This window comes from Athene cunicularia (genome assembly GCF_003259725.1).
Source record: "Athene cunicularia isolate RWA chromosome 2 unlocalized genomic scaffold, athCun1 chr2_part1, whole genome shotgun sequence".
NCBI classification, from domain to species: Eukaryota; Metazoa; Chordata; class Aves; order Strigiformes; family Strigidae; genus Athene; species Athene cunicularia.
In genome coordinates, this window is record NW_020799095.1 from 102,675,859 (window position 1) to 102,701,400 (window position 25,542).

The following is a 25,542-nucleotide window of genomic DNA, read 5'->3' on the forward strand; positions in this document are numbered from 1 at the left end:
GGGGGGGGGGGGGTTGGTTTGTTTGGGGCTCTTGGTTTATTGTGGGTTTTTTGGTTTTGTTTTTTGTTTGTTTTACACATACAGAGTCAAGCAAATCCTTGGTATATAATAGGTCTTACTGTTTAATTTCTCATATTTTTAGGTCAAATTCTGTGCTGACAGAACAACAATTCATACTTTAAAGAACAGAATTTGAAAATAAGACAGAAGTATTGTGTTCAAATAAAAATTAATTCAAAATTTGTGCCCATTATTTGAAAAAATCCCTTTTTGCATAGCACTTAAGGCATTAAGGTATTAAATTATTCCCCAAAGCACCTCATTTACATCATCAGTATCAATGTTTGAACAATACAGCATACCTTCATTTTCTATATTCCGTCTTTTTTCATTCTCTTGTTCAATTTTTCTTTGGTAGTCATTTATCTTATGTTGTAATACCATCTTTTCCTTCTCAATCTGAGACACTGTTGATTCCAAGTTCTTTCTTTGATTTCCCTAAAATTAAAAGCATTGGTGTTTTCTATTTATATTTTAAGGAATGATCCCTCAACCAGTATCTCTGCAACTAATTAATCAAGGAAATGGATGCATCATTTCCAATTAATGAGTTTCTGGCTTTCTTAAAAAAGGGTTTTGAAAAGATGGCTTTTTTAACTTATACATGACAAATTTGTGAAATTATTAGAGAAGTCATCGTTAACATGATAATTTTAAGTTATTTACACATAAAGAGACAACATAAGGACTCAACAGAAAATCATCTGTACATGAATTTTTAGTATAACTGATTTTGAGAAACTTCAGAGAAATTGAGATAAGCAAGAGCAGGCAAAACATTTAGCAGAGGAAACAGAATTCAGCATGGCTTGCAAGAGGAAAAAGTTTTTGAAAATGTGTACAAATAAAAATGTATCTCCCAGTGCTACATATTAAAATGGGATGGTTTGGTCTCAAATTTAAAGTCAGAACAGTTAATTTTAGTCACAGAAGAAATATCTTAAATCATGCAAGTACTATCCATGTTCTTTACCCAACTAAGAAGGCTTCAGTGAGGAAAAAAATTACCTCTTCATCCAGTTCTTTCATTATCTTGTCTAGCTTTATGTTTGAAGATCTAAAAATAAAACAAACTCATTTAAGTAATATTTGAGGAGAATACATTATACATAAGCGTTTTCTAGTGAAATAATTTGGCACTGTTACTAAAGTGAGTATTTATAGTTTGGCTAATACTATTTTGTAAAAAAACCTGAAATGGAAGAAAACAATCAATCATTGGAAATAATTTGTAAAATACATTAAGTACATTAAGTACTTATCAACTTTGCTGCAAATTATATATGCAAAACTTTAGGTGCCATATTTAGGGGAATTTAGTCCGCATGAATCCGAGTAAAAATTTCTGATTATCAGAAAAGAAGAATCCCAACTTTTTTGTTCAGAAGTGTAGGAATAGGCAAATTCTCACGTAGCTGCTACTTCAACATGGTAGAAACAAAACTTTAGAAAGTAAATAGCCGTTCTTATCCATCAGTCACTGGAAAAAAAGAACGTGGTTTTCCAACAACTACCATGTATTTAGAAACCAGTTAATTTTAATAATCCAATATATGCTGTATATACTGTATTTTGTTTAAAAAAAAAAAAGCAAGCATAACCATTGTGTACCTCACCCCAATAAAACACCTGAATTCAGAGATAACAAGTAAACTCAAACATTCAAGTGTTCAGAAAAAATGTGTGTTACATGAGTGCCAATGAAATCAAAACATTTTCTTCACACTATATTCAAGAAAACTATATTCTTTAATGACTTAAACCTGTGCCTGGAACTCTCTTGGAGAACTACAGTACTATTCTTCATGTTATTCTGGTAATCCCTAAGCAGTAATACAGAACTGAAGTGTTAGATGCATTTAAATTATGTAAACAATTAAAGTTCAAAGTCTCACCTGCACTTTTGCTCCATTTCATCTTTCAACTGCATTTCATTATGTAGTTGTTCTTCCAACTCATAGATCATCTTCTGCATATTTTCCAGCTTTAAATATATATTTGTACATGAAAGAACATGCATTAAATTTAAAAACTTCAAAAAAAGTATTTCAGAATATTCAGTGCTGCTTATGTTGCATCACACCTTAATTACATCTAAACACTAGATTTTTGGCTTATTTAAATGCGATCTCCCCTCCACCCCCAAAAAATCTAAACAAGTTAATTACAATAAACAACTTTAATATTATGCAGTTTTGTCATTTGTACACACAAAAAAATTTTAGTGTTTTGAATGGTTTAATGAAAATTCACAAGGCTAAGCTAAGTCAAATCCTCCTTCTTTTAGGTATCTTTAGAATCCACGTAAGAAATCATTTTACTCAGTCTCAAAACTTCTTTTTCTAGCATGAACCACCACATGTATTTTGCAACGCACCTTCGAGCTCTCAATAAGTTCAGGAAGCAAAACCAGGCTTGTTAGTTATTAGCAATGGAGCAAAGATGCTCCTAACATCTATTTAGTCAGAGATCATTTTCACAGCTAGCACTTGTACTAAAGTTTAAAATATTAACAAACTTCAGATGTTACTACAGAACATGACTGTATAGCATGTACTGTTTGCCAGCAAAATAAATTCAGAAATTCATTCTTTTCATGATATCTACCTCTACTGGATCTCATTACGGACATAATAACCCCACTCCAACATCAGCAAAACCCTTATTAACAACAAGATGGTGTCAACTTCAAGGAAGCTCATTAAGTCAACCCCGTGCTGATTCACTCTTAAATCTTTTTACTGATCTTGTCAAGATTTTTGCCTTATTTAGCTTTCCCACATTTCCCTGAACACTCAAAACTGCATAGAGAAGAATTACAGTCCTTATCTGGACTCTCTTTAAAGCCACATATTCAAGTGATTCTGACCCCTTGCTTTCTTGTTCCTTGTTTTAACATCAAAATCTGACAATTGTCTGACGACTCAGGCACAATCATCCCAGAAAGAACAGCAACAGAACAGTTCCTCCTACATCTGCCTCTTCCTCTTTTCCTTTCCCCACGAAATATGCTTAGAGAAACTAGAATTGCTTAATAAGATGATGAAGAGGAGACAAATCACACTTGTCTCCATTCTTTCTTGAGAGCACCAGTAAGTGTTCTCAACAAGGACTGCCCTCTAAACATTCCTAAACCAAGATTTTAGTTTGGAGACAAATTATAGCATGCCTTATCCATATTAAATAAGAAAGTTATAGGTGAGATTATTTTTGCCCACTTCCAGGCAGGCATTTTTCTTACTTTCTACTTTCAATCTGTTCTCCTTCCCACTCTAGTAGGAAATAAAGTATAAAGCACTCAGGTGCTCTCAAGAACTGGAGATCCTTTCTCATTTTCTCCTTTTTCTTTCTTCCATGTTCTTAAGCTGCTCTGAAGTTTTCAGAGGAAAAGGACACTGGGGACTAACTAGAAACTATGTATTTTATATATTCACCACTTTATTCTATGTATTTACCACTATCTATCACAAGAGAGAGCAAGAAAATCTGGAACAAATAGAATTCTCAACACTTAGAACAGTTCTGGAAAACAAATTACTGGTGTGACATACAACATAACACCATGTGGATGAGACAAGGGGTGTAGTAAAAAACCACAGAGATGGCCTCTAAATCTTAACTTTGAAGAAAAAAGAAGGAGGAACAGTACACCACACATTTATCTCCTTGGTATGAACTACCAAGAAATAAAGCAAGAAGCAAGACTATTTAAAGGCTAGCTCTCACTTTAGTAAAAAGGGACCACAGCTAATGCACAAAAATAAAGGGTAAAGAAATTTCACTATAATTGGTCTTCCATTTCTTGGTTATTCATTTTATAGCACTTCCAGATAGGCTGCGTAGAAGAACTAAATGGGATAGATACGGAACAGGTCCAAAAATGCATCTGGCAAATGACCCGTTTCTGTACTGACTCCTACTAGTTTGGACCTCTGTTGTCTCTTCTTTCTGTCTCTGGATGTCTTTATAGTGGTGTACCCCAAGGGGCCTATCTAAGCTTGCTGAGCAGTCTGATTACATTAGTATGAGACAACAGGCTTCCAGAGAAGTTTTGTACTATCTGATAGACTAAATAATACCTTAAGAAAATCCTGAGTTACAATTAACTCATTATAAAAGCATTCCTTCATGTTTCAGTTTTTTCTCAGTTTCCATTTTGAGTAGAAGGCAGGGGAGGAAAGGACTATGGAAAAGCCCGCCCACAGCAGAGAAGCCAAGAAAAGTCCCTCTGGACCTGTCATACTTTTTTCATTTTTTTTTAATCACCACAACATAACATGTCTGGTTCTGCACCCTGAACCATCAAGAAAACTGAAGACCCAGTGCAAAAGAATCTGTTCATCTCCTCTTTCTTAATATCTGAACCTGCTTACCACTGGATATGGTAGCAGTATAACAAAGTAAATAATCAAATCTTCAAAGAGATCTGAAATTCAGTGAAAGGACACTAAATTCCATTTTTGTCCAACTCCATAGACTAATTCTGTCAAGTTTTACACACTTGAAAAACACAATTTCTTGGAAATTTCTGGCACTCGGTCCCTCCCAGAAGACACTCACTACTGGGCCAAAACACAGACAGACCAGGTAACGTGTTATACTTCCAGAACTAATTAATTTGCTAACCATGTGTCAACATTACCGTTTTCATTGCAGCATGTAATGAAAGAAAAACAGCTGAGAAAGAACTGTGGGGTAAAAACACCTTGTAGTAAAGACTTAACATTTCTTTTAAACCTCTTTATATCACTCATACCTTTCCAGAGCTTTACCTCCCAAAACTGTTAAAATCACAAGATATTCAAAGACACCTGACAATTACAGACAGGACTCTTGAGGGTTAACTATATGCATGTGCCTGTATCCCACTAATTATGCCAAGTCCATACAGTAACTATCTTCAAAGTCAACCAAAGGCCAGCACACAGCTTTAAGTACCAACAATTATTTGAAAGTCTGTCTCTGTTTTTAACTTTACTATATCAGCAGCCAAATGCTTGTGAGGAAAACAAAATTTATGGTACACATCAACATACATAAAGAAAACAAGACATTTCAATGCTTAGTAAATTCAGTTAGCCCAATGAAGTACATAATCAGTTCCCCTGCCCTTTACAAATTTTCTCTGGATAACACCATGTATTATCAAAACCCTTCTATTGCAAGTTTAAGAGAAAAGGGAACATACATCTACAGCTGCTTCACTTCTACTCTGTAAAGAAAACATTCACAGAACAAAAATCTAGTAAAGTAAATCATAGTCAAAGACATGAAGATTTCTTTCAATTATCAACTTTTTGACTATGTTTTCTTCTTGAAAGAACATAATTCGTAAAATACGAAACCATTCTAAGGGAATAGCTTGATTTACAACAGAACTTACACAGAATCCAAGCAGGCCTTGTTTCCAACACCTCTGTGTACCCTTCCTGGAAACCTGACTGCCAAGAAGCTCGGGAAGTAGTAACTGAAAGAATTCCTGAAAACTTGCTAGGTGAACTGCTCTATAAATGCAGATCCTCAGTGCTCCAGTTCCCAATAGCTTGTGGGACACCCTTGGGAAGGAGCAGAATACCCAAGCTTGGTACATGATCTTGCCACCTCCCACTTAGTTCAGAGGAAATCCAGCTCCAGAGTTAAACTGGCAGGTTGCTGGAAAGCCCAAAAGCTTCCCATCACACTCACGTCCAGACTCCATGGTTGACACAAAGCCAGCGTATGCCTGGGATCAATAAGGCACTCCAAAACCAATGCAGAAACACTAATTATTTCTAAATATAAAAACTGTGAATCCAGTTCCACAAAAATAGTCTGCAGTTTCACCTATTTTATGCCAATTCAGGAAAACAAATCTTAAATGAAGAACTAAAATTCTGTTTTTCCAATAACTTTAATACGCAGGCTATACTAAACAGTTAAAATTTATGCATTGATTTCCCATATTCCAAACATTAAAATAATCTGAGACATTTAGAACTCTGTTTATTCCCATATATGCAACAGATTCTTTACTAGGATTCAACAAAGATGAAAATCAGTGAGACATACCACACTTTTGTCCACACTGGAGCCTGTTCTGTTATCATTGGAATTTTCTGCAGAGACAGCTAAATACCTGTAACAACATTTTAAGTCTTATTTTAAGAGTTGTTTAAAAGCAAGGTTATGAAAAAAATAGAATACAATCTTCCTAAAACATAACCCCTGGATTTTCTGTTCCAAAATGTGGATAACTTAACAGGAACATAATCAGATTTTTTAAATTTCTGTATTTATTATACTTTAAGATTTAAACACATTTAATTGAAAAACTTGTATCATTTATTGCAAAGGGTAAAGTACAAAGCTACGGTAGAAGACCTCCAGAAAAAAGGATTTCTTCCAAATACTAATACAACTATTTTTTTTAATAACCATTAAAAAAAAATCTTTGCTTTCCATGGTTACAACACTCCCATTGGCTTCCATCCCATAAATATTTACTCAGGCACTTATGTGGTAAGTAGAAGCAGTGAAGTGAACTCTACAGAAATTGTGTAACTTCCAACAAAGTTATTACAAGTTCCACACTCAAGAAGTTTGCCCTGAAACCAGTGTTCTTACCTTACATGTTTTCTAAAAATACCACAAATATCTCTTTGTCATGATTCTAAGAAGTCAGGTAAACAAATACAAATTACTGTCTTCGAATTCCTTTAGTATTTGATGTGATATTCTTGGTCTGACAACTGATCTAGAAAGATGTAAAGCATCTCTAACTGCATCAGGTTATGTGAGAAAAAACCCTCTCCAACACATGAACTGAGCAAGATGGACACATCTTTTTTGTTTGTTTGTGTCACATGCTTATTTTCACGTCTACAAAAGCCTCTCCAAAAGACCAAGAAGGGTAGAAACCAAAGACCTCTCCAAACCGTGATCAAATTAAACATCAATACTGCTTTCAGACAATCAAATGACAGAGTCAGTTTCCTACAGAAAGGGGCTTGCTGAGTAAAAGAAGCCACCTTATTTTGCACACCAGGGCTATTGCGCAGTGAGAATGTGGTTAATTAAGCAGGCACAGCACCAGCTCCATCAGAATGCAGAGGAGAACAAGCTAGAAAGGGCTGCAAAGTGTTCTCAGCTAATACTGTGAAATCTGTGTTATAGGTAAAGTTCAATAATAAACAAACCACCATATTTCCTAGTTTACAATCAATATAGAAAGCATTCTATGCTAAAACACTGCACTACTTCCTTTAAACACAGAAGTCACATTATTTTCCTAGATTTGTTTCTTTAAATTCTCCAGCATATGTAAGATGAAACTGAAGGAGAAGGAGAGATAAATGTGCAACTTTTTTCTGAATGTGCAATTTTTTTAAATGCTTGAACTATTTTCAATACAAAAAGGGAATAAAGTTAGAATTACAGGTTTAGCAAGTATGAAGGTTTGCTTTAGACTTTCAAGACTATCACACCAGCAGAGTATTATGGGACAGAATTCAATTCTGTGACATTTTAGTTCTAGTAGGCCTACAAAGTTATGACAGTATTTAGTAGCAGAGTTCTTCAACAGCACCAAAACACAACCACTTAAGAGTCTGTTAAATTTCTGATAACTTCCCCAAGAAGGCAGAGGGGGAGAGAAGAAATTCTGTTATTAACAAGCTTCTGTACACTACTTCACCTTCTTGATGAGATATTCCAAAATCTTCCTGCAAGGCTAAAATTAAGACTTTAAAAATTGTAGACTAAAATCAGAACAGTTAGGTGAAATTCCCAAACTGCTGAATTCACACAAACTATATGCAAAGCTTGAAAATCCTTCTATGCCTTACTATGCAATAAGCAACAACAAATCCAACTCTTTGCAGAGATGGAAAGAATTTCACCACAGGCTTGGAAAAGTGGTTCCTCTTCTATGCAAAAGCAAAAGAGATTTATTTCCTTTAAGGCTTTCCTATCCAGAAATGCTATTAAAACTAACAGTCGCTATTGCTCTATCTGACACTGTCAGAGACTAAGTTTTAGCCCATTTTAAGCCTGACTGACGCCCACCACAATTAAAAGCAACTTTCAAAGTAAGAAAAGGTTATGGAGATTTTTTAATGTAGATAATAGCTATCCGTAGTGCCTACAATAATGACGACTGTTGAAAGTATGAATTCATATAATTTTAACTGATGTAGTTTAAAATCTTCTAAGCAACAGTAAAAACTGTGAGGCATCACAACTTCACTCTGCAGCAGATGAGTACTTGGGGAAAAAAAAAAATAAAATTATGAAGCAGGTAACAGTAAAGTAGAAAATATTTGATTTCTAGTAAGCCAAGGTTTAATATATGACATGCTAAAACACTGATATATATGAAGATTCCATATTTACAACTCAGGAACAGTAACCCACAGTAAAAAAAAGTGACAATCATATCCCTGATTCATGACATATATAATTCAGTCTCTACAGGCAGCTCTGCCTAGAAGCAGCAACAGTGAATTTTTCTTGCTTATCTTCTGCACCACTAGATAATATTCTTAATGCAAAATAAGACATTCAAAAATTCAGTGTGATATTTTCAAGCACCAATGACTAACAGTACTGGCTATCATTATCAAGTGTCAAAAGAGTATAATTTATCAGTATTCTGAATCATTAATAAGAATATGAAAGGCTTGTATAATAAACGCTGGTTGGTAAGAGTCAGCTTGCTCTCTGCATACATACCGACGGTTGCTGTAGTACGTAAATCCTACAAAAGGAAGCTGGTTGCCCACAAATGCTTTCGGTATAGGAAATGTTTCTTCCTCCCCTTTGTCTTCTTCCAGATCATCAAAATTACTAGTGTCAATGTCACTACTCAAGTCAGGCACAACTGGTGCTACAGCTAGGAAAAAAGCAGAATAGTATGTTAATAATCATTGTATTACTCAATTGGCTAAGAAACCTCTTTCCTTGGAAGAATACAGCATAAATAAAACCTTAAATTCCATTTTAAAAAATACAACAGTCCTTTTGCTAACATGATACATAAGTAAGCCAGATCACTGTCTCCAAGAAAAGCATTATACTTACTGTCTCTGAGAGTTTCCCAAGCCCACTGATCATTTTTGAAGAAAAGGTGTCGTTTAATTTCTTCTACACCATTTCGTCCTAGCCTCACTTCCCTGTTAAAAAAGTGTTTTGGTTAAACATGGGACATGACAGAAATTATTCTGAAGGAAAGACTCATTTTAAAGCATAATCTAACAACAAAGACAAAAAATTACCTCTCAAACTAAAAAGTAGACATATCCCAAAAGTTTTCTTATGACAATATCTGTAAGAAGCACAGCAGCTATATTTCAGAATGCAGTCTGGTTTTAAGCCTTGTGTATAAGAAGCCCTGTTGCTACTGTTTCAGCCATCACAGGCTGGCTCGCCAGCTGCCAAGCAGCAGGTAGGTTCCATTTTTTCTAGGAGTTCATGCTGTTCTTCAAATTGCATGCAGCCCGCCAAATGCAACAGGCCCCTCCTTCATAACACCAGCTCTTAGGCAAAGGTTAGGCTTATATTAAGTAGCATGGGTACAACAGGACTGCACTCTCAAAGCGAAACAGACCTAACACCAACATTTCAGGTGGGCTTCCTGGGGGCTGACTCACCCTGATCCTGAATGCCCACTAAGAGCTGTGAGTACATTAGAGGCACTCTTGAAATGCATGTTTTGCTTTAGCTTCATCCAAAAGGAATCCATTTTGCATGTCCCTCACCACTGTGCAGCACAGACCAGTTTAACAGTAGCTGTTACTAAGGAGCAACACTTCATATTCAAACTAAATTTATAAGGTAGATGTACCCATGGTAGCAGCACTTGCCTTTCCCCATATACATGCTACCACCACAAAGCACAGCAACAACCAGTGGTGACTCCTGTCCCAAATACTGGGACTGGAGAAGATGAAACTTGTGCTACTGCCTGTCCAGCTCACAGTAACATCCGTTAGTAACTACTGCTTCAGGTTAGACAAAATGCTACTTCAGAGTAGACAAAGTACTTGAAAATCTAGCCTGAGGTTTTAAAATACTCTTGACCAACCAGTTAAAACAGATTTTCTTTACTTCAAGCAAGAAGCTAACAGTTTCTTACATTGCTGTAGTTCACAGAAGAATAAAGTCCAATTCCTATGAAAGACAACATTCAACTAACAAGTACATTCAGAGATCAGAACACCACCAAACTATGGTAACAGAGACACACTGCATTCATGCCAAGACAATGAGAGTTTCACGTCTCTTGAGCAGTTTAGAAACCCATATAAATATACATATATATATATATATGTATATGTTCTTTCAACATGAGAAGAAATTCTCTTAAATCTTACCTATCTGTTAAAAAAGCACAAATAAGGTTTTTTGCCTCTTTAGAAATCTCATTGTCATCAGGGAAAGTAAGGGAGTTCTTATGGTTCATAATCTTACTGTATGTTCCAACCAAAGAATCTGCATAAAAAGGTGTATCACCTGAAAAAGCAGCAACGTAAAAATTAAAAAGCAGATCATAAGTATTGCAGATTTGATTTATAATATTTGAATACATATGCAACAATGTAAGCAATCAAGTGGACAAGAGGCAAGGAAAAACATTTGATAACTGTGCCAGAATATTTCTAAAACATACTCTGTAAACACCAGGATCAGTAAAACACAGTTTATGTCAGAAAAGTAATAAATTAAAGTGTTAAGCAGTGATTTTAACACGGAGTCTAGTAAGTAGTGTAATCAATTCTGATTATCCTACTACTCACCTACAAGCATCTCATACAAAAAGACTCCAACTGACCACCAGTCACATTCTCGCCCATAGTAACCATCACCACCCTGAGACTTCAATACTTCAGGAGAGATATAGTCTGGTGTTCCCACAGCCGTATCACATCGTACCATACCTTCCTACAAAGAGGAGGAAAACAGCCAGGCCCAAGTTTAAGATCCAAAATTGCAAGCCATTTCCAAGAGTTTATGCAGCCTAAGCAACATCAACTTTCGTCAAACATTCTTTTTTGAATAGGTATTTTAACATTTTAAAATTCTAAACTACTAAATCCAGAACAAAGCACCAGAGTTGACAAACAGTGAAGGTTACCTTAAAAGCCTCAGTTAACACCCAAAAAGTTGTCAGAAATGCATCTAAGCCCTGTAAACACTGCACAGCCTCTCCTGCTCATGCCAATAAATGTGTCATATATTTGACAGGATGTACCGTGAACAGGGAAAGCTCCTCTGTGAGCATAAATGGGTCAACATCAGGAATTTTGCTGGCAGGATCGGCTTAAGTGCAAGTTTTCTGCCTCCAACCCAATATACTTAATGTCAGGAAGAATAAACGTAGACAGGGCCTTTAAGTAGACAGACGTCTAAAAGTAACAGGTGAGAAGAACATCTGACATTCCTCACACTCCTGAGACAGAACTGACAGAACAGAGATCAGTCACACTGGAGCTGGCATGCAGAAAGCTGAAGTTGCAACCATGCACCCCTTTTCAGTGCTATTCAAGCACTTCTGAAATAATCCTATGCCATTCCTAGAAATGGGTCAGTAGAAAAACTTGCATAAAAATATATAACTAAGTAAATATAACAACTATTGAACCAGTGTTGCATATGCAGCAAATCCAGAATGCAACTAAATTAAGCTCCTATGCTGAGCAGTTTTTCTCCTATGGAGTAACCTTTCTCTTTTGAAAAGCTAGAGGTACTCAAGACTAGGCTCAAGACTACTCAGCTAGCCTTCTTTAGAACAGCACAAAATGTAAGGTGGTGTTGACACAAGCTTACTTCAGAAATGCTAACACACAAAGTTCCATAACAGTTTTTCTTTTCCTTTTTGGCACTTACAGCTTAAGCACTAGGATAATATTTTTCTCTATTTCAAAATTCCTCTTTGTTAAGAACACAGTCAAGGATTAATCTGCATTAAGTCAAAATAAAGCCAAGTTTTGTGTTAGCTATTCCACTCAAGTACACTGTTTGTGACTTGAGGCAACTCCTTAAATTTGTACACATAATGTGCACTTGGTTTTCATTGGTGCCTTTTATTTATGGCAAAGCAGATAAATACAGTGATTTATTCAAAGCTCCTGCAATATGTTGAGAACACAATGTACATATTACACAGACTCTATTAAGTACCATGTATTTCACATTGTTTTCCTTATATATATGTGCAGGCTGACACAAACCAGAGTTTTGTATAGGGAACAACAGTGCTTCACAGTATGTGAAATACTGTTACAAATTTTTTTTTGTGTGACCTCAGGATATATTTTAACAAAATAGATGATCTTACGACATTCTTTAACCTGTTTCCTTCCCATCTGCCCTTTGCTACATCAGCAAAATACAACAGGCATTCAGCATTGTACATCAGTTTTGATTCTTCCATTACTGACACACTGTGTAAAAATAATCTCTCTTCTTCACATCAACATTTTGTAACCAAAGACTTAAAGAAATAATCCAGAGGATCTAGAAACAACTGAAGGCTGGACTTAGGAAAGCTTCTTTAGGAAATGGTACAGAAGTTGATACAGTCCCTACTTCAAGAACCATTTCTACATTCTATGCTGTTATTGAATACGATGCATAAAGAATAGTAATGGGAACAGAGTAGAATTTTCAACTCTTCTCATCTAGCTAAACAGTTTTCAGTATATTTTCTTTCCACTTAACTATGTCTTCCTTTCACAAACAGAAAAGCAAAATTAAAAACATGTTTACCTTATTCATCTTCATACAAGTACCAAAATCTGCTAGTTTTAAATGACCAGCTTTATCTAGCAGCATATTATCAGGCTTCACATCTCTGAAAGAAGAAAAATACATTTTTTTAAAAGTAAATAAATCAACTTAACTTATGAAAAGAATAAAAGTCAACTATTTTTCAGATGCAATATTGCAAGGAAAAACACCAACATGGAAGCACCACTATTTCCTCCATTTGTTTTCCCATTTTCTCTAAGTATCATGTGCAACACAGACTGCTGAACCACAATATTTTTAAAAATTATAATGTATGATGGAATATGGCCTTAAGTCACCAAATTTAACAAATCTGGACATTAATTCTGAATCTCAAATTATGATAGAATCCTAGTATGATTTGGGTTAGAAAGGACCTTAAGGATGATCTAGTTCCAACCTTCCACTAGACCAGGCTGCTCAAAGCCCCGTCCAACCTGGCCTTGAACACTTCCAGGGAGGGGGCAGCCACAGCTTCTCTGGGCAACCTGTTCCAGTGTCTCACCACCATCATAGTAAAGAATTTTTTTTTTTTTACCTAATCTAAATCTACCCTCTTTCAGTTTAAAGACAATACCCCTCATCCTATGATTACATGCCCTTGTAAAATGTCCCTCTACAGCTTTCTTGTAGGCCCCCTTGAGGTACTGAAAGGCTGCTCTAAGGTCTCCCCAGAGCCTTTTCTTCTCCAGGCTGAAGCACCTAAACTCACTCAGCCTGTCCTCACAGGGGAGGTGCTCCATCCCCCTGATCATCTTTGTGGCCCTCCCCTGGAGTTGCTCCAACACATCCATGTCTTTCTTATGCTGGGGGCCCCAGAGCAAAAAAACACTCCCTGGTTGAAGTACCCCTCTGCTAGGATCTGGCTATCGAAAAAACGCCATTCTGGTTCCGAGTTAGCTATCTCAAACAGACCTTGCAAACATAGCTTCTTCTCTGTACCACTTCTATTTTAAAGGAACAAATGGATGCCATTTTCAGAATTATATTAATGTGAACAGATATTTTTCCATGGCTCAAAAGAAGTATTGCCTTATGCCATTTTCTACAAAGTACTTCCTTCATAGAAAAGAAGTTTTCATAAAGTAACTGGTAAAGCTCAGCACATATGTTATTAAATGTACTGAAGCAGAATAATAGTAGAAATAATTATCAAGAAAGCATGACATGAATTTCAGGAGAAAGTATATTTCTGGGATCTCAAAGTAGAACTCTGACCACAACTGTCAAATAACGTGCAGCGGAAATGTAATAGAATACTCACAGAATAGTTCTGGTTGGGAGGAATTTTTTCTAAGACCCCTGATTAACTGCCTGGTCGAAGTACAGCTAACAAAGTTAGATTCAACTCTGAAGTTATATTAGGTTCCTCAGGATCAAATACAGTCAAGCTTGTATTTTTTTCAAGGATGGAGATTCCACCACCTCTCTAGAACTCTCTTCGACTGTTTGAATGCCCTCATAGTGAAAAAGTATTTCCTAATGAGTAGTTAGATATTCCCTTGCTGCAAATTGCATCATCCATCATCTTTCATCTCTTCAGTGTGCAACTTCAAGTCTGGCCCCACCTTTTGTATAAAGTCCTGCTGGGCAGCTGATGACTGATGCTTTCTGTCTCACCTGAACACTGTTCACGCTGTGAATGAAAACTTAGTGCTGACCCCAGTGTCAACTCTGAGGAATCACCGGTAGCTGACTGTTGGCTGGACATAGTACTACTGAGCACAACCCCTTGTTCTACCTATTCAATCCATACCTCTCCAATCTGACTACATCAAAAACCTTGCCAAAGTCAAGACAAACAACACACACTGCTCTCCCCACCATCAGGGGAGCCCATCATCTCATCCCAGAAAACAACTGGGTTGATAAGGCATGTTTTACCCTTGATAAATCCATGCAGGTTTTCCCAATCACCTTCCCATCCTTGTGCTTAGAAATGGTTTCCTGAGAACTTACTCTGTAAGATTCCCAAAGTCTGCCCTTAGTCTGATCAGCCTGCAGTTCTCCTGATCCCTCTTCTCCTTGCCCTTCTTGGGGCAAGACGGGTGTGTCATTTGCTTCTTTCCAGTCATCCAGAATCTCACAATTATGGCAGCCTTTCAAAGAGCAGTATCATAAGGATACTGGCCAGCTCCCTCACAGCCTTAGAAGTGTGTATGTCCAGTTTGCATAACTGGCACTCAGCTTGATCTTCCTCTGCCACAGTAACACTTGACTCTCCCAAGCTCTGCCACTAGGCACAGAGGCCTGAAAGCAGACCTTATCAACAAAGGCAAAGGCAGCAGCCTCAGCAGTTTCCATGTCCTTTGTCACTACAGCCCTGATCCATTAAGCAGTGGGCCCACATTTTCAGCAGTTTCCTTTCACTCCTCAGACTTCAACAGACTAAGTCCAGGGGAAAATAAATTCTAAATAAATCTGCTGGTGTCAAAATAATCTAAATTTTCAGTAAAAAAAACTCTCACTGTGCTGCTGGCAACTTCCCATGCCTGCTTTCTAAAGCTTGCAGTACACATGTATAAATGGTTCGTTCAGTCAGATAATTTATTCATTAGATGTAGAATAGCTACATAATAAATGATGCTCTAGGTCCTACTCAAGCAAATGATTAGTAGTTTGATTTACTTTGCTTTTTTGCAAAAGCTTGCATGTTAACACTGATCTTCTGGCCAAATTAAAAATTGAGAATTTATATACTATGTCTTCCTAAACGCCTCCTGTATTTTCTGTTGAAAAAATTATTCTTCTACTCCTAGTTAATACAGTTAAAAGCTAGTAACAGACAGAAGTTCAATTACCAAAAAGAAAACTTCTGAACCTGAGAACTGACCACATTTCACGGCAACTACATAATATGAGCAAAGCAAATATAATATGAGCAAAGTCCCTTTGCTTTGCAACTCAATTTTCCATCTTGCCTCTTACAAGAAAATATGTGACTGGAAGATTTTCCTCACATTGTTCACAGATTCTTCTTACTTAATTAGTCGCTGAGGCTTCAAATGCAGAACAGAGAATTAATAATTCCTAACAGTGGATACTACTGCTATCAAATTCCTAAAACAGCTTTTTCTAATCAAAATAAAAGAACCGTTCTGGTGCCAACATGTTCATACCACTTTAGTTCTTGTACCTTCTTTGTAAAGCGGAACCATTTTATTTCTCCCCAAACTGAGGAATATCAGCCTGCTGAAAACCTTTACTTTGACTGTATCGCCTCAAACCTGTAGTTTCTGATGGCAAGAACCTTTGAAGTTGTAAGATGGAATAATTATGAAATAATAATAAAGAAGTGACATCATAAATTTTAAAACTGCCCAAGCAGTTACTGAAGTCATTCTGGCAACACCAAGAATAAAACAACACTATGTAGCAACACTTTTTTCTTTTTCACCTGTGAATAAAACCCATTGAGTGAATTGCATCTAATGCAAGTACAACTTCAGCAGTATAAAATCTTGCCCATTTCTCTGGAACATCGTAGTTGCTCATTAAATTCACCAGGTCCCCACCAGGCATGTATTCCATCACCATGTAAAGGTAACGGTCATCTTGGAATGCATAAAATAACTGTAAAAAGCAAACAAAAAACAAATCACTGAATGTTCCGGTTATCTTTGATCTTTTGTTTGTTGGAAATCAAAGGAATTTCTGCGCAAACTGATGTAACAGAATTGCTGTAACTACTGCAGCAACTTTGCATCATCCAGCAGCCCTCCTAAAAAGAAATTAATCTCTAGAGTAAATTTCAGCCAGATATTCCATCCCCTTTGTATTACAATGGAAGGAGTAGAGTCCTGGTTACAAATTAAGATCAGTGAATTTGGTGCAATAAATTTTGAGATATAATTTCAAAGAATGCTCACTGCATAAGGGGACAAAATGCTTCTTTATGCACTGGGATGCTAGTTGAAGTAGGTAAACATGAAACTGCTATATTGCAAACATCTGCCCAATTCTATTTCTGTTATCACTAAACATTATTCTATTGTCAATGTATTTATTGTATAGAAAGTGAGACTAAATTTTAAACAATTAAGTAAAAATATTTCCCTTACAGTTGTCAGTGCGCTGTTAAATCTACTTGCACTGCTCATGTTGAAGTTTCCTCACTTAAAACTTTTTGAAAATCATAAAAGTATTATTCTGGACAATCACTCCCAGACAGATAGTAATGTAGTTATCTTATTGACCCAGGTAAATGTTGAATTATTTTCTTTAATTCTAACCTAGCAAAAGAATTATATGCTTAAGGGTAAGAACAGTTTAAATGAACAAGTTAACATCTGCAAACACAATGCATGATGATTGCTTCAGGCACACTCCTTATAACTTCAAAGGGAGCAATGCCTCCCAAAAAATTGTCAGTGATAAAACTGAAATGAGGAAAAAATAACCAGAGCGGGCAAATTTGCAGTCAAACATACACACAGAAATCAGAATATACAGAAGCTGTGTCTTAAGCACATCCTTCTGGTATGCTGGATGCTTCAAAGAATTACTACAGTCAGGCTCAGCAGTATTTATCTGGCAAAGTTTTAATAATAAACAGAAGAGTTTATCTTGTATATGTGCAGTTTTGAACCAAGTGCAATACCTGTTATTTGTTGTGTATAGCATTCCTTATGTTAATAATGTAGTTCCCTAACAGACCAATACAACCAGAAAGGGATTTTGAAAAGCTAAAAGTGAAAACGTGTAATTTCAAGTCATGCAGTATGGTAACGAAACTATTCTATAATGCCAATATTTTTGAAAGAATTTCACTATACCTGAACAACCCAGGGACTGTTAGCAAAGGCCATAATATCCCTTTCCTCCCAGAAGAATGCAGAATCTGATCTTTTTATCATTTCAAATTTGCTCAGAAGCTTCATAGCATACACTCTCCTTGAGGATTTATGCCTTACCTATGAAAACATGACACAGAACACATTAGTTTGCCACATTAACATATGAAGAGCACCACCTAATATATTACTTTACCCAATTCACTATTCAACAAGTTTTATAAGACTCTTTACATTTTTATAAAGAATTATATACTGTAGGTCTACAGAATAATTACATTCCATTATCTGACAGTATATACACTGCTCTTAAAACATTTGCTAGAACTATTCAACACAGAAATCCATAGGCATAGGCAGTTGCTTTATAACGTGCTAGTTTGTGTCTTTAAAAGACCAAATACTGGCATTGGTTAAATACCACAAAGGTAAAGCTATAAGCATTTTCCAAAGTTCATCAGTAGACATGTATACTTGCTGCCATATTTCCAGTTCTCAATTTAATAAAGCAGCATGTACAAGCCTGGTTGCTGATCTATCACAAACAACATACAACATCTTTCATCTGTGAGAACTATGACCACAAAAATCTGGTGTGGCCCCTGAACTGGCAGGAATCCTTCTGGTCCTGAAGATCTGTTTTAGTGTCCACGCATACAGTGGCAAAGGCTAATTTCCTTGATTGTGAGGAAAACACATTCCTTTTTTAAAAAAAACAAAAAAAAAAAGAGAAGCATGACTACAATGCAAAACAAGTACTTGCATACTTTGACAGCACTCAGATATGACGGTCTCAAACATTTCCTTCGGATAAAAAGACATAAAAATTCACTGAGCTAAAGTCTTATAGTATTATAAGACTGCATCTTCTGAACACTGTGTTCAGAAAGACGCAGGAGCAAATACCACATAAAACATTCTACTGTACGAACAGAAACATCACTTACCAGCTGAACCTCTCCAAATGCCCCTCTACCGATCACCTTCACCACTTCATAATCTTCAGCTTTCATGCGCAGATCTCTCATTTTATTTACCGTGTCTTTATCTACATAAAACAAAATTCACGTTTCATATATAATCAATTAAATTAAACCCATTCATCCCATTTCATTTTTTCATAGTTATTGGAAGATGTGCTGCTTAAAGAGAGGATGTCCTTTTGAACCTACCTTCCTATTGGAAAGCTCTGCAGAATACATGACCTCATTCTCATTACCATAGTAACCAAAACCTGACATAAACATAATGCAATAACTCTATTGTGCAATCAAATTACTAGAGATGTTAATTTTGGAATTTCTTTAAAATAATCACCTGCAAAAAACCCCTATGCAAACATGTAATATCCAGCATGACCTTGATTGTAAACTGATCAGTATAAAAAGATTACTTCTGGATAAATATGCAACAGAGCTGAGAAAACATCATAAAAGTACGCATACAAGAAACTTGAAGAATCTATTTTTTCAAATTTAAGCTTTCACTTTTCTGCACTTATATTATTCCTAATAATCAAAAAAAGTAGATTTCAGTTTAAAACATGCAGTGGGAATCATGGCAATTATTTATATAAACCTGTCATTCTATAAACTACAATAATTTACAAACTCCCAGTGGGCAGATATTCTAATTCCAAATTTGGTCAAAGATTAAAACAGTCTATTTTAATCCATGTGGGTCAACACTGGCATGAGATTACATGGAAAAGCTTCATGCTTCAGTATTTCTAAAAGCAAGGAACATCTAAACCAGATATGCTTCTAATAAAATAATTATGCAAAGATATTTTATTTTCAAAAATAATATTCTAGGCCTAAAAGCAAAGTTTACAAACCCGTAAGGACGGAGGGCAAAAAGAAAGAGAAATGTAATTTTTAAAGTTCACATTTTAAAAAAAATGATGAGGCAGAAAACAGAAAATTACCATGGGATTTCTACCTACACTGGCCATTATCTAAAACAAAAGCAGCATACATACAATTAAAATTCAGTAAGATTTTATTCCCACAAAAGGAACAAACTTGGCTTTGTTTGAATGCATACTCTGTGACTTTACTGTCTAATGTAAAGCTATCCCTTTACAATGCACCATACCACTAGGTGATTTCAATAAATTATACTAAAATTGTAAATTCTGACAAGGTATTTCACACAAGGATCAAAATATTCAGTAATTCTAAGAAATAATGCATTGCCTTATTTGCCCTGGTGAAAACTGACCTGTAGTGGAGGATATGTAAGACAGCACAGAACTAAAACGCAGCACAGAATTAAAATGCAGCAATTCTCATGACAATTTTCTAGTTATTGTTAACTTACTGCCTAGTAATCTCACAACAGGAGATCCACCAATTCTGAATGAAAAAAAATCTTGACATTGGTGCAAAAGAAAGCTAGGCACAATCTGAATGCTTTAAAGGATTTTCAATCACAAGCCTCACCTATGGCCAAAACAGAATTAAGAAAAATGCATCTGAAGAACAATCTAAGCTATGGATTTTTGAATAATGTAAACCAGGCTTGTGAGCATTTGCAAACTACAATTTACCGCTTCAGAGACACTAACACTTGATTATCTTCAGGCAGCACGTTACAGTAACAACAGTGTTGAAAATTTGACCTCTGTAGGCTAAGATCTGTTAAATGAGGTTTATTAGGCTGCAACGTATTTAAATAGACTGTTCCTTATCTCTCACTAACAGTGGAGGACCTGGCCACTTACCCTGTGTGAACAGGTGGGATAGCTCCCATGGCAAAAGACTGCATTCTCCAACTTGTCCTGAAGTTTGATTACAAGCTAAGATGCTCTCTTGAAATAAACCCCAAGTCCCTGCTGCAAAGCAGGGTTCTCAACCACCTTGAATATTGATTTCTTTATTCCTTTAAATCTATATAGCAGGAAATAAATAAGGTTCTACATTTGCAAAAATAACCCTCACAACCTTAGGTGGTACAAGCTGGTTTTGGAGGCTCAAAAAATATACAACATAAACCAGAGAAAAATAAAAAGGGATAAGGACTGGCTCACAGAGCAATCAGTGTACAAAATAAGGGAATTTATTTATTATAAATCAATTTATCATATACATTTATAGATTTTATGCCCATTTTATTTGCAATCTATATGTTCATTTTTAAAGTTCTAGAATAAAGGTGCAAACGGTTCTGACAGCTAATACTGCAAAAAGATATTTTAAATGGTTTTCTATTAAAACTAAAATAAACATGAAAAATCTTCCTACATGTCTTTCTTTTTTTCCAAAAACAGAAATTCAAGACAAACCAGACTTCACAGTTCCCTCTAAAGCCACTACTCACACATCCACAGCTTGCTTTCGTATCTCATCGCACAGAGCAAGACCACCTCAAACTGCCTTTAGAACACTAAACTAATATAGTCTATTCTCTACCTTCATATTACTTCAGGTTACATCTTACATAGTATATAACTCATGCCTACAAGATATTCATTATTAGACTGTAAACTTAAGTTTTCTTTTCCTTTGCTCAGCCCCAATTGCAAAAGCGAAGCTCTCTGAAACTCACTAATGATTTCACTATTCATAGAAATTACATTCAAATTATCTCTTACAATTATTATTTCCTTTGCCTAATACAATTTCTCTTTTCTCCAAGACGTTCACCACACCTTCTCTGTCAATAACTCAGTATACAAAATGTATGTATTACACCGTGTACGGTATCAAATATAGCTTGAACTGTGAAAAGTTAAACAAAACATTTGGATTTAGGCCTTTCAACAACCAGCTTACTTGCACTTAAGCCATCAACTAGATCTAGTGGACTAATATATTCCCATAAACAGGGAATAATATAAAATACACCCCACAAATTCACTGTCATTGCTTACAGCTGCACCAACTATTTAACACCACCTTGGAAACAGAAACAAAACCATAAATTTAAATGAAGCAAAGACAAAAAAAAATTAGTAAAATTATTTTATATTTGCCACAAAAGCCACTTATTACAACATTTAATTAGGATCCTTAAGTCTGTAAAAATCTAGTAACAATTTAATATCAAGGCTTGCCCACTCAGTCCACAGGCAGAACCAAGTCTTGAATCTGCAAACATCTCTGCTATGATTTCCAAAATGTATCACTTTGACAGTCTTCAGAAAAGACATCACTCTTAAATGCCTTTTTGGTTTGGGGTCATTGTTTAATTTATAAGAATTATGGAACTGTGACTTACATTAGAAAAAAAATCAACTTTATTAATTTAAAATATTATTACAGAGCAGAATCTGCAAGAAATCTGGCCGTGGAAAAATATAGGCTAAATACAGAAAAGAATTCTGCAGACTCATCAGCTGCACCTACAAGTAAATACAGCAGCTATGCAGTATAAGAATTTCATGAGATGATGAAGAGAGGCATTTTATACTGAAAAAACATGTCTACAAAACACATGCTCCGGTCTGTCAGTGAACAAATTTTTAACATGATTTCTTGACACTGTATACGTCATTTTACTGTTAATTGCTTATGATATATTAGTACATGAAATTACAAAGCAAGTTGAATCCAGAGGGTTGCTATGAAGAAAGACAACAGGCCTTTCTCTTAAAAGACTTTGTGCCACTGAAAACAATGTCATTTAAAGTGGCAACAAAATTGGACATGCAATTGCTGAGGATTAGATTTATGTAGGTAGCTGTCAGTTCTCACCGGGAAATAAACAAACAGACTTTTTAAACAACTTCCACCTAAAAACTTAATGCACCCCAAATCCCAAGTTGCCTTTCAAAGAGCTAGAACCACTTTTACTATATTTATTTTTGCTGGTATTCAGAGTCTTTTGTTATTTAGTAACTGAAACATTAAATACTTACACCTGTTTAAGAAGTTATCAATATTTTTGTTTTTTCTTAAGGCAGGAAAATCCAAGTCATATACCAAAGCATCTAATCCATCCTGGAAAAAAACACAAACAAAAACAAAATCCAACAAGCAAAATTAAGTGTTTGGAAAAATATTTACACGTGCTTCTAACTGAAGAGACAAGATAAAAACAGCCATCCCTATCAATTTTCCATACAAATGAAATCATTCACATTTATTTAACGACTCAGAGGTTACATGACACAGCAGTTCCTCCTCCACTTCCAATGGACACTTCAAAACTTAATTTCTATCCACGCCAAAACAAATATACTTCTATGAATTAGCGCCACATTTAAATGAAAAAAATACTTTTTTTTTTCAAATATGAAACGAACATATTACATTTCTAATGAAGTTCGATAATATTAAAAAGTCACAACATATCATATAGTAGGCACGTGAAGTAGCAACTGGCAAACAGGACAATGATGGTCATTTAATTCCAAGAGTCGACCCCCACATTTTATTCACTGAATTCAGAGGCAATTTTTATGAACAAGATATTGGCTTTATATATTCTAACTTGAATCTAGAAATGAACATCCACAAGCCCATCTGGCATTACTACAACAGAATACACCTGTAAGAACAAAGCTAAACCAAAAACCACCAGAATAATACAGAAAAATACAACAGCAAAGAAGATAATTTCAAGGTCTTGTTAAGTGTCATAAACTTCCCGACTTAAACTTTGTCTAAATTTTACAACAGGTATACATGATTCTTCAGTGGAATGCACCGTCTCAGAGAAAAACTAAACCAGGTTTATTTTGGTTGAAAACCACAGATATGGTATCTAATGAAAAATGATCACGTATCCTAGGGAATTATATCACAAAGACTCAAATAGCATTATGGAGTCTTCTTTCTAAACTAGGTAATGTTTTTATGGCAACTGCAAAGACAGAGAAAGTCATAAAATACCTACTGATGGATGTTAACAAAGCACACTGTAGCAGTACTGCTATATACATCTATGCTGTTATTGACCTGTTGGGAGTGAGGTATTAGACCAGACATATCTTTGATCTGATCAGATCTGATTGGACCTAATTTGAGTGTTTCAGCTTTTATATAGCTATACAATAACAGGACTGAAAGCTGATCCATCAGTCTTTGACCACTACATCCATTAAGCAACTATGTCTGAAGAAAAGCTAGACTATAAAATGAGAACTTACTTTGCAGGAACATATGTTAGAGAGCATACTTAATTTAGATTAAGAAAACGGGTCTTTGATTCCTCACTTCATATTCAAACTATTTTTCCTCCCCTCAGGGCATTTTAAAGTATAAAAAAAAAAAAAATCAAATGCTATTGAAATCTAAATTATTTCTAGGCTTGCAGTACTCACTTTTGAAGTGACATAGAAATTATTTACTTCAGATATAATGAGAATATACAGTAAAACCATGCTAGAATTTAAAAATAGGGTAAGGAAGTAAAACTACAAGGATAATCAGAATTACTTTAAAGGCTGTATGTTATTCAATTTGTTAATTTCATAAAAGTATTCCTGTTTTAAGTTACCTCTCCATATAGCAGCGTAGTTTCAACTGAGAAAAGTAACAATGAAAATTACAAGAATCAAGAAAAGCACCACAGCATTTTCATAGCAAATAAATAAGGCTTTTTATCTTTAGTGTATTAAAAGATCACCTTTTTGGACTTACACTGACAATGAAAGAGGAAAGCAAATGGCAACGAAAAAACATTTAATGGGTCAGTAATACAAGTAAGACAATAAGAGCCTAACAACTTGGACTCAGGTGTAGAAATAAAGCTATGCAGGGTAAGCACAACTTCACAAGTACTTTCTAACCTACTAAAAGACACCTTTCCGAAGTAAAATATCCAGGAAATCCACTAAAGAATTTCAATTATTTGATAAATTCAACAGACAGCTGCTTGTACAGCAGTACAGAGTGCACAGCTACTGCTGTAAGAAGTAGGAAACAAAGAACACCTATGAGACTGTAGGTCACATCCAGGGATTTTTAAAAGCAGATGAGTGATGGCGATTAATTGCTGAAGTTTGGGGTCCACTCTGACCTTAAGCCCTCAAATCTGTTGAGTCAATCAACTTGTCCAGGGTCACAGTTAACACAAAAAACTTTTCCACATATCAAGCAGAAACATAACAAAATTCTCAAAATCCTGGTTTGCTCTGGGGCAGTGCAATTACCTACTTCATTTCAAGGTTTGCTTCAAAAGCCAAAATTCAGTCGTCTTCTTTAGCTGAGGGGAGAGTTTAAACACTGAATACAGTGTTTAATATAAGACAACAGGAATACTTACAAATTTTTATCATTAATCTTACTTTTGTAAGATACTTTTTCTTTCAAAATATTAAAATATGTCTATGCATAAAAGCAAGAAGTACAGAAAGTGTCATGGTTTCATTGGTCTGTCAGGCATGTTCAGTATTTTGTTGTGGGGTTTTTTTAAAGCTTTAAAATAAAGATGAATAACAGCACACATCCACTTTTAACAGGCAAAAGAAAATTTAAGTACTGTTTAATTCAGAATTCACCATGGAAATATTGCCTTTCAGATCTTAGACATGAACTCTTTCAAGCAAAACACAACAAAAAACCCCATTGAAATAAAGATTCAAGTCACTGATCTTGCATTCATTTTATATCACACTTCGAAATCGTGCAAACAGCAGCTAAGGAAGCTGCGCACCAAGAGTTGTTTATTGAAAGGGTTCCTTCAATAATGAGCTTCCCTTTGCTACAGTATCTAGAGAATAAACTATCCTAGTTCAACACTTTCATTTAAAAAGAAAGTAGGAGTGGAGTGGTTTCCCTATAATAAAGAGACTTGTAAATCCTTCACTCTTAAAAATCATTATTTTCTTCAACTTAAGTAAGTTTCTGAAGAAAAATAGTATAGTATTATTTTAACAGTGAATTGCAAATACAAGACTAAGCTTAAGGTAATTTTAGAGAATCATGAATAATTAAAGTAAAATATTTGGGATACCTGGTATTTAACATAAAACATG

General features: G+C 35.4%; 1 protein-coding gene across 5 annotated transcripts in view; it reads right to left on the reverse strand.

Moving 5' to 3' along the window:
• ROCK1 (Rho associated coiled-coil containing protein kinase 1) overlaps nucleotides 1–25,542 on the reverse strand; it is a 93,483-nt gene that overhangs the window by 39,844 nt on the left and 28,097 nt on the right. For 4 of the 5 annotated variants that reach the window (XR_003397729.1, XR_003397728.1, XM_026842043.1 and 1 more), the window contains exons 2-14: nucleotides 22,480–22,561; nucleotides 18,566–18,666; nucleotides 17,601–17,738; nucleotides 16,223–16,398; nucleotides 12,805–12,889; nucleotides 10,833–10,977; nucleotides 10,410–10,548; nucleotides 9,118–9,209; nucleotides 8,770–8,929; nucleotides 6,109–6,175; nucleotides 1,956–2,044; nucleotides 1,069–1,117; nucleotides 363–498 (exon numbers count right to left, since the gene is read on the reverse strand). Coding sequence is in view for 3 of the 5 variants with exons in the window: in XM_026842043.1 (XP_026697844.1) it covers nucleotides 363–498; nucleotides 1,069–1,117; nucleotides 1,956–2,044; nucleotides 6,109–6,175; nucleotides 8,770–8,929; nucleotides 9,118–9,209; nucleotides 10,410–10,548; nucleotides 10,833–10,977; nucleotides 12,805–12,889; nucleotides 16,223–16,398; nucleotides 17,601–17,738; nucleotides 18,566–18,666; nucleotides 22,480–22,561 (1,459 nt within the window). In the remaining 2 variants the exon portion in view is untranslated. The remainder of the gene's footprint in view (nucleotides 1–362; nucleotides 499–1,068; nucleotides 1,118–1,955; nucleotides 2,045–6,108; nucleotides 6,176–8,769; nucleotides 8,930–9,117; nucleotides 9,210–10,409; nucleotides 10,549–10,832; nucleotides 10,978–12,804; nucleotides 12,890–16,222; nucleotides 16,399–17,600; nucleotides 17,739–18,565; nucleotides 18,667–22,479; nucleotides 22,562–25,542) is intronic. The other variant, XM_026842044.1, reaches the window with a different exon arrangement.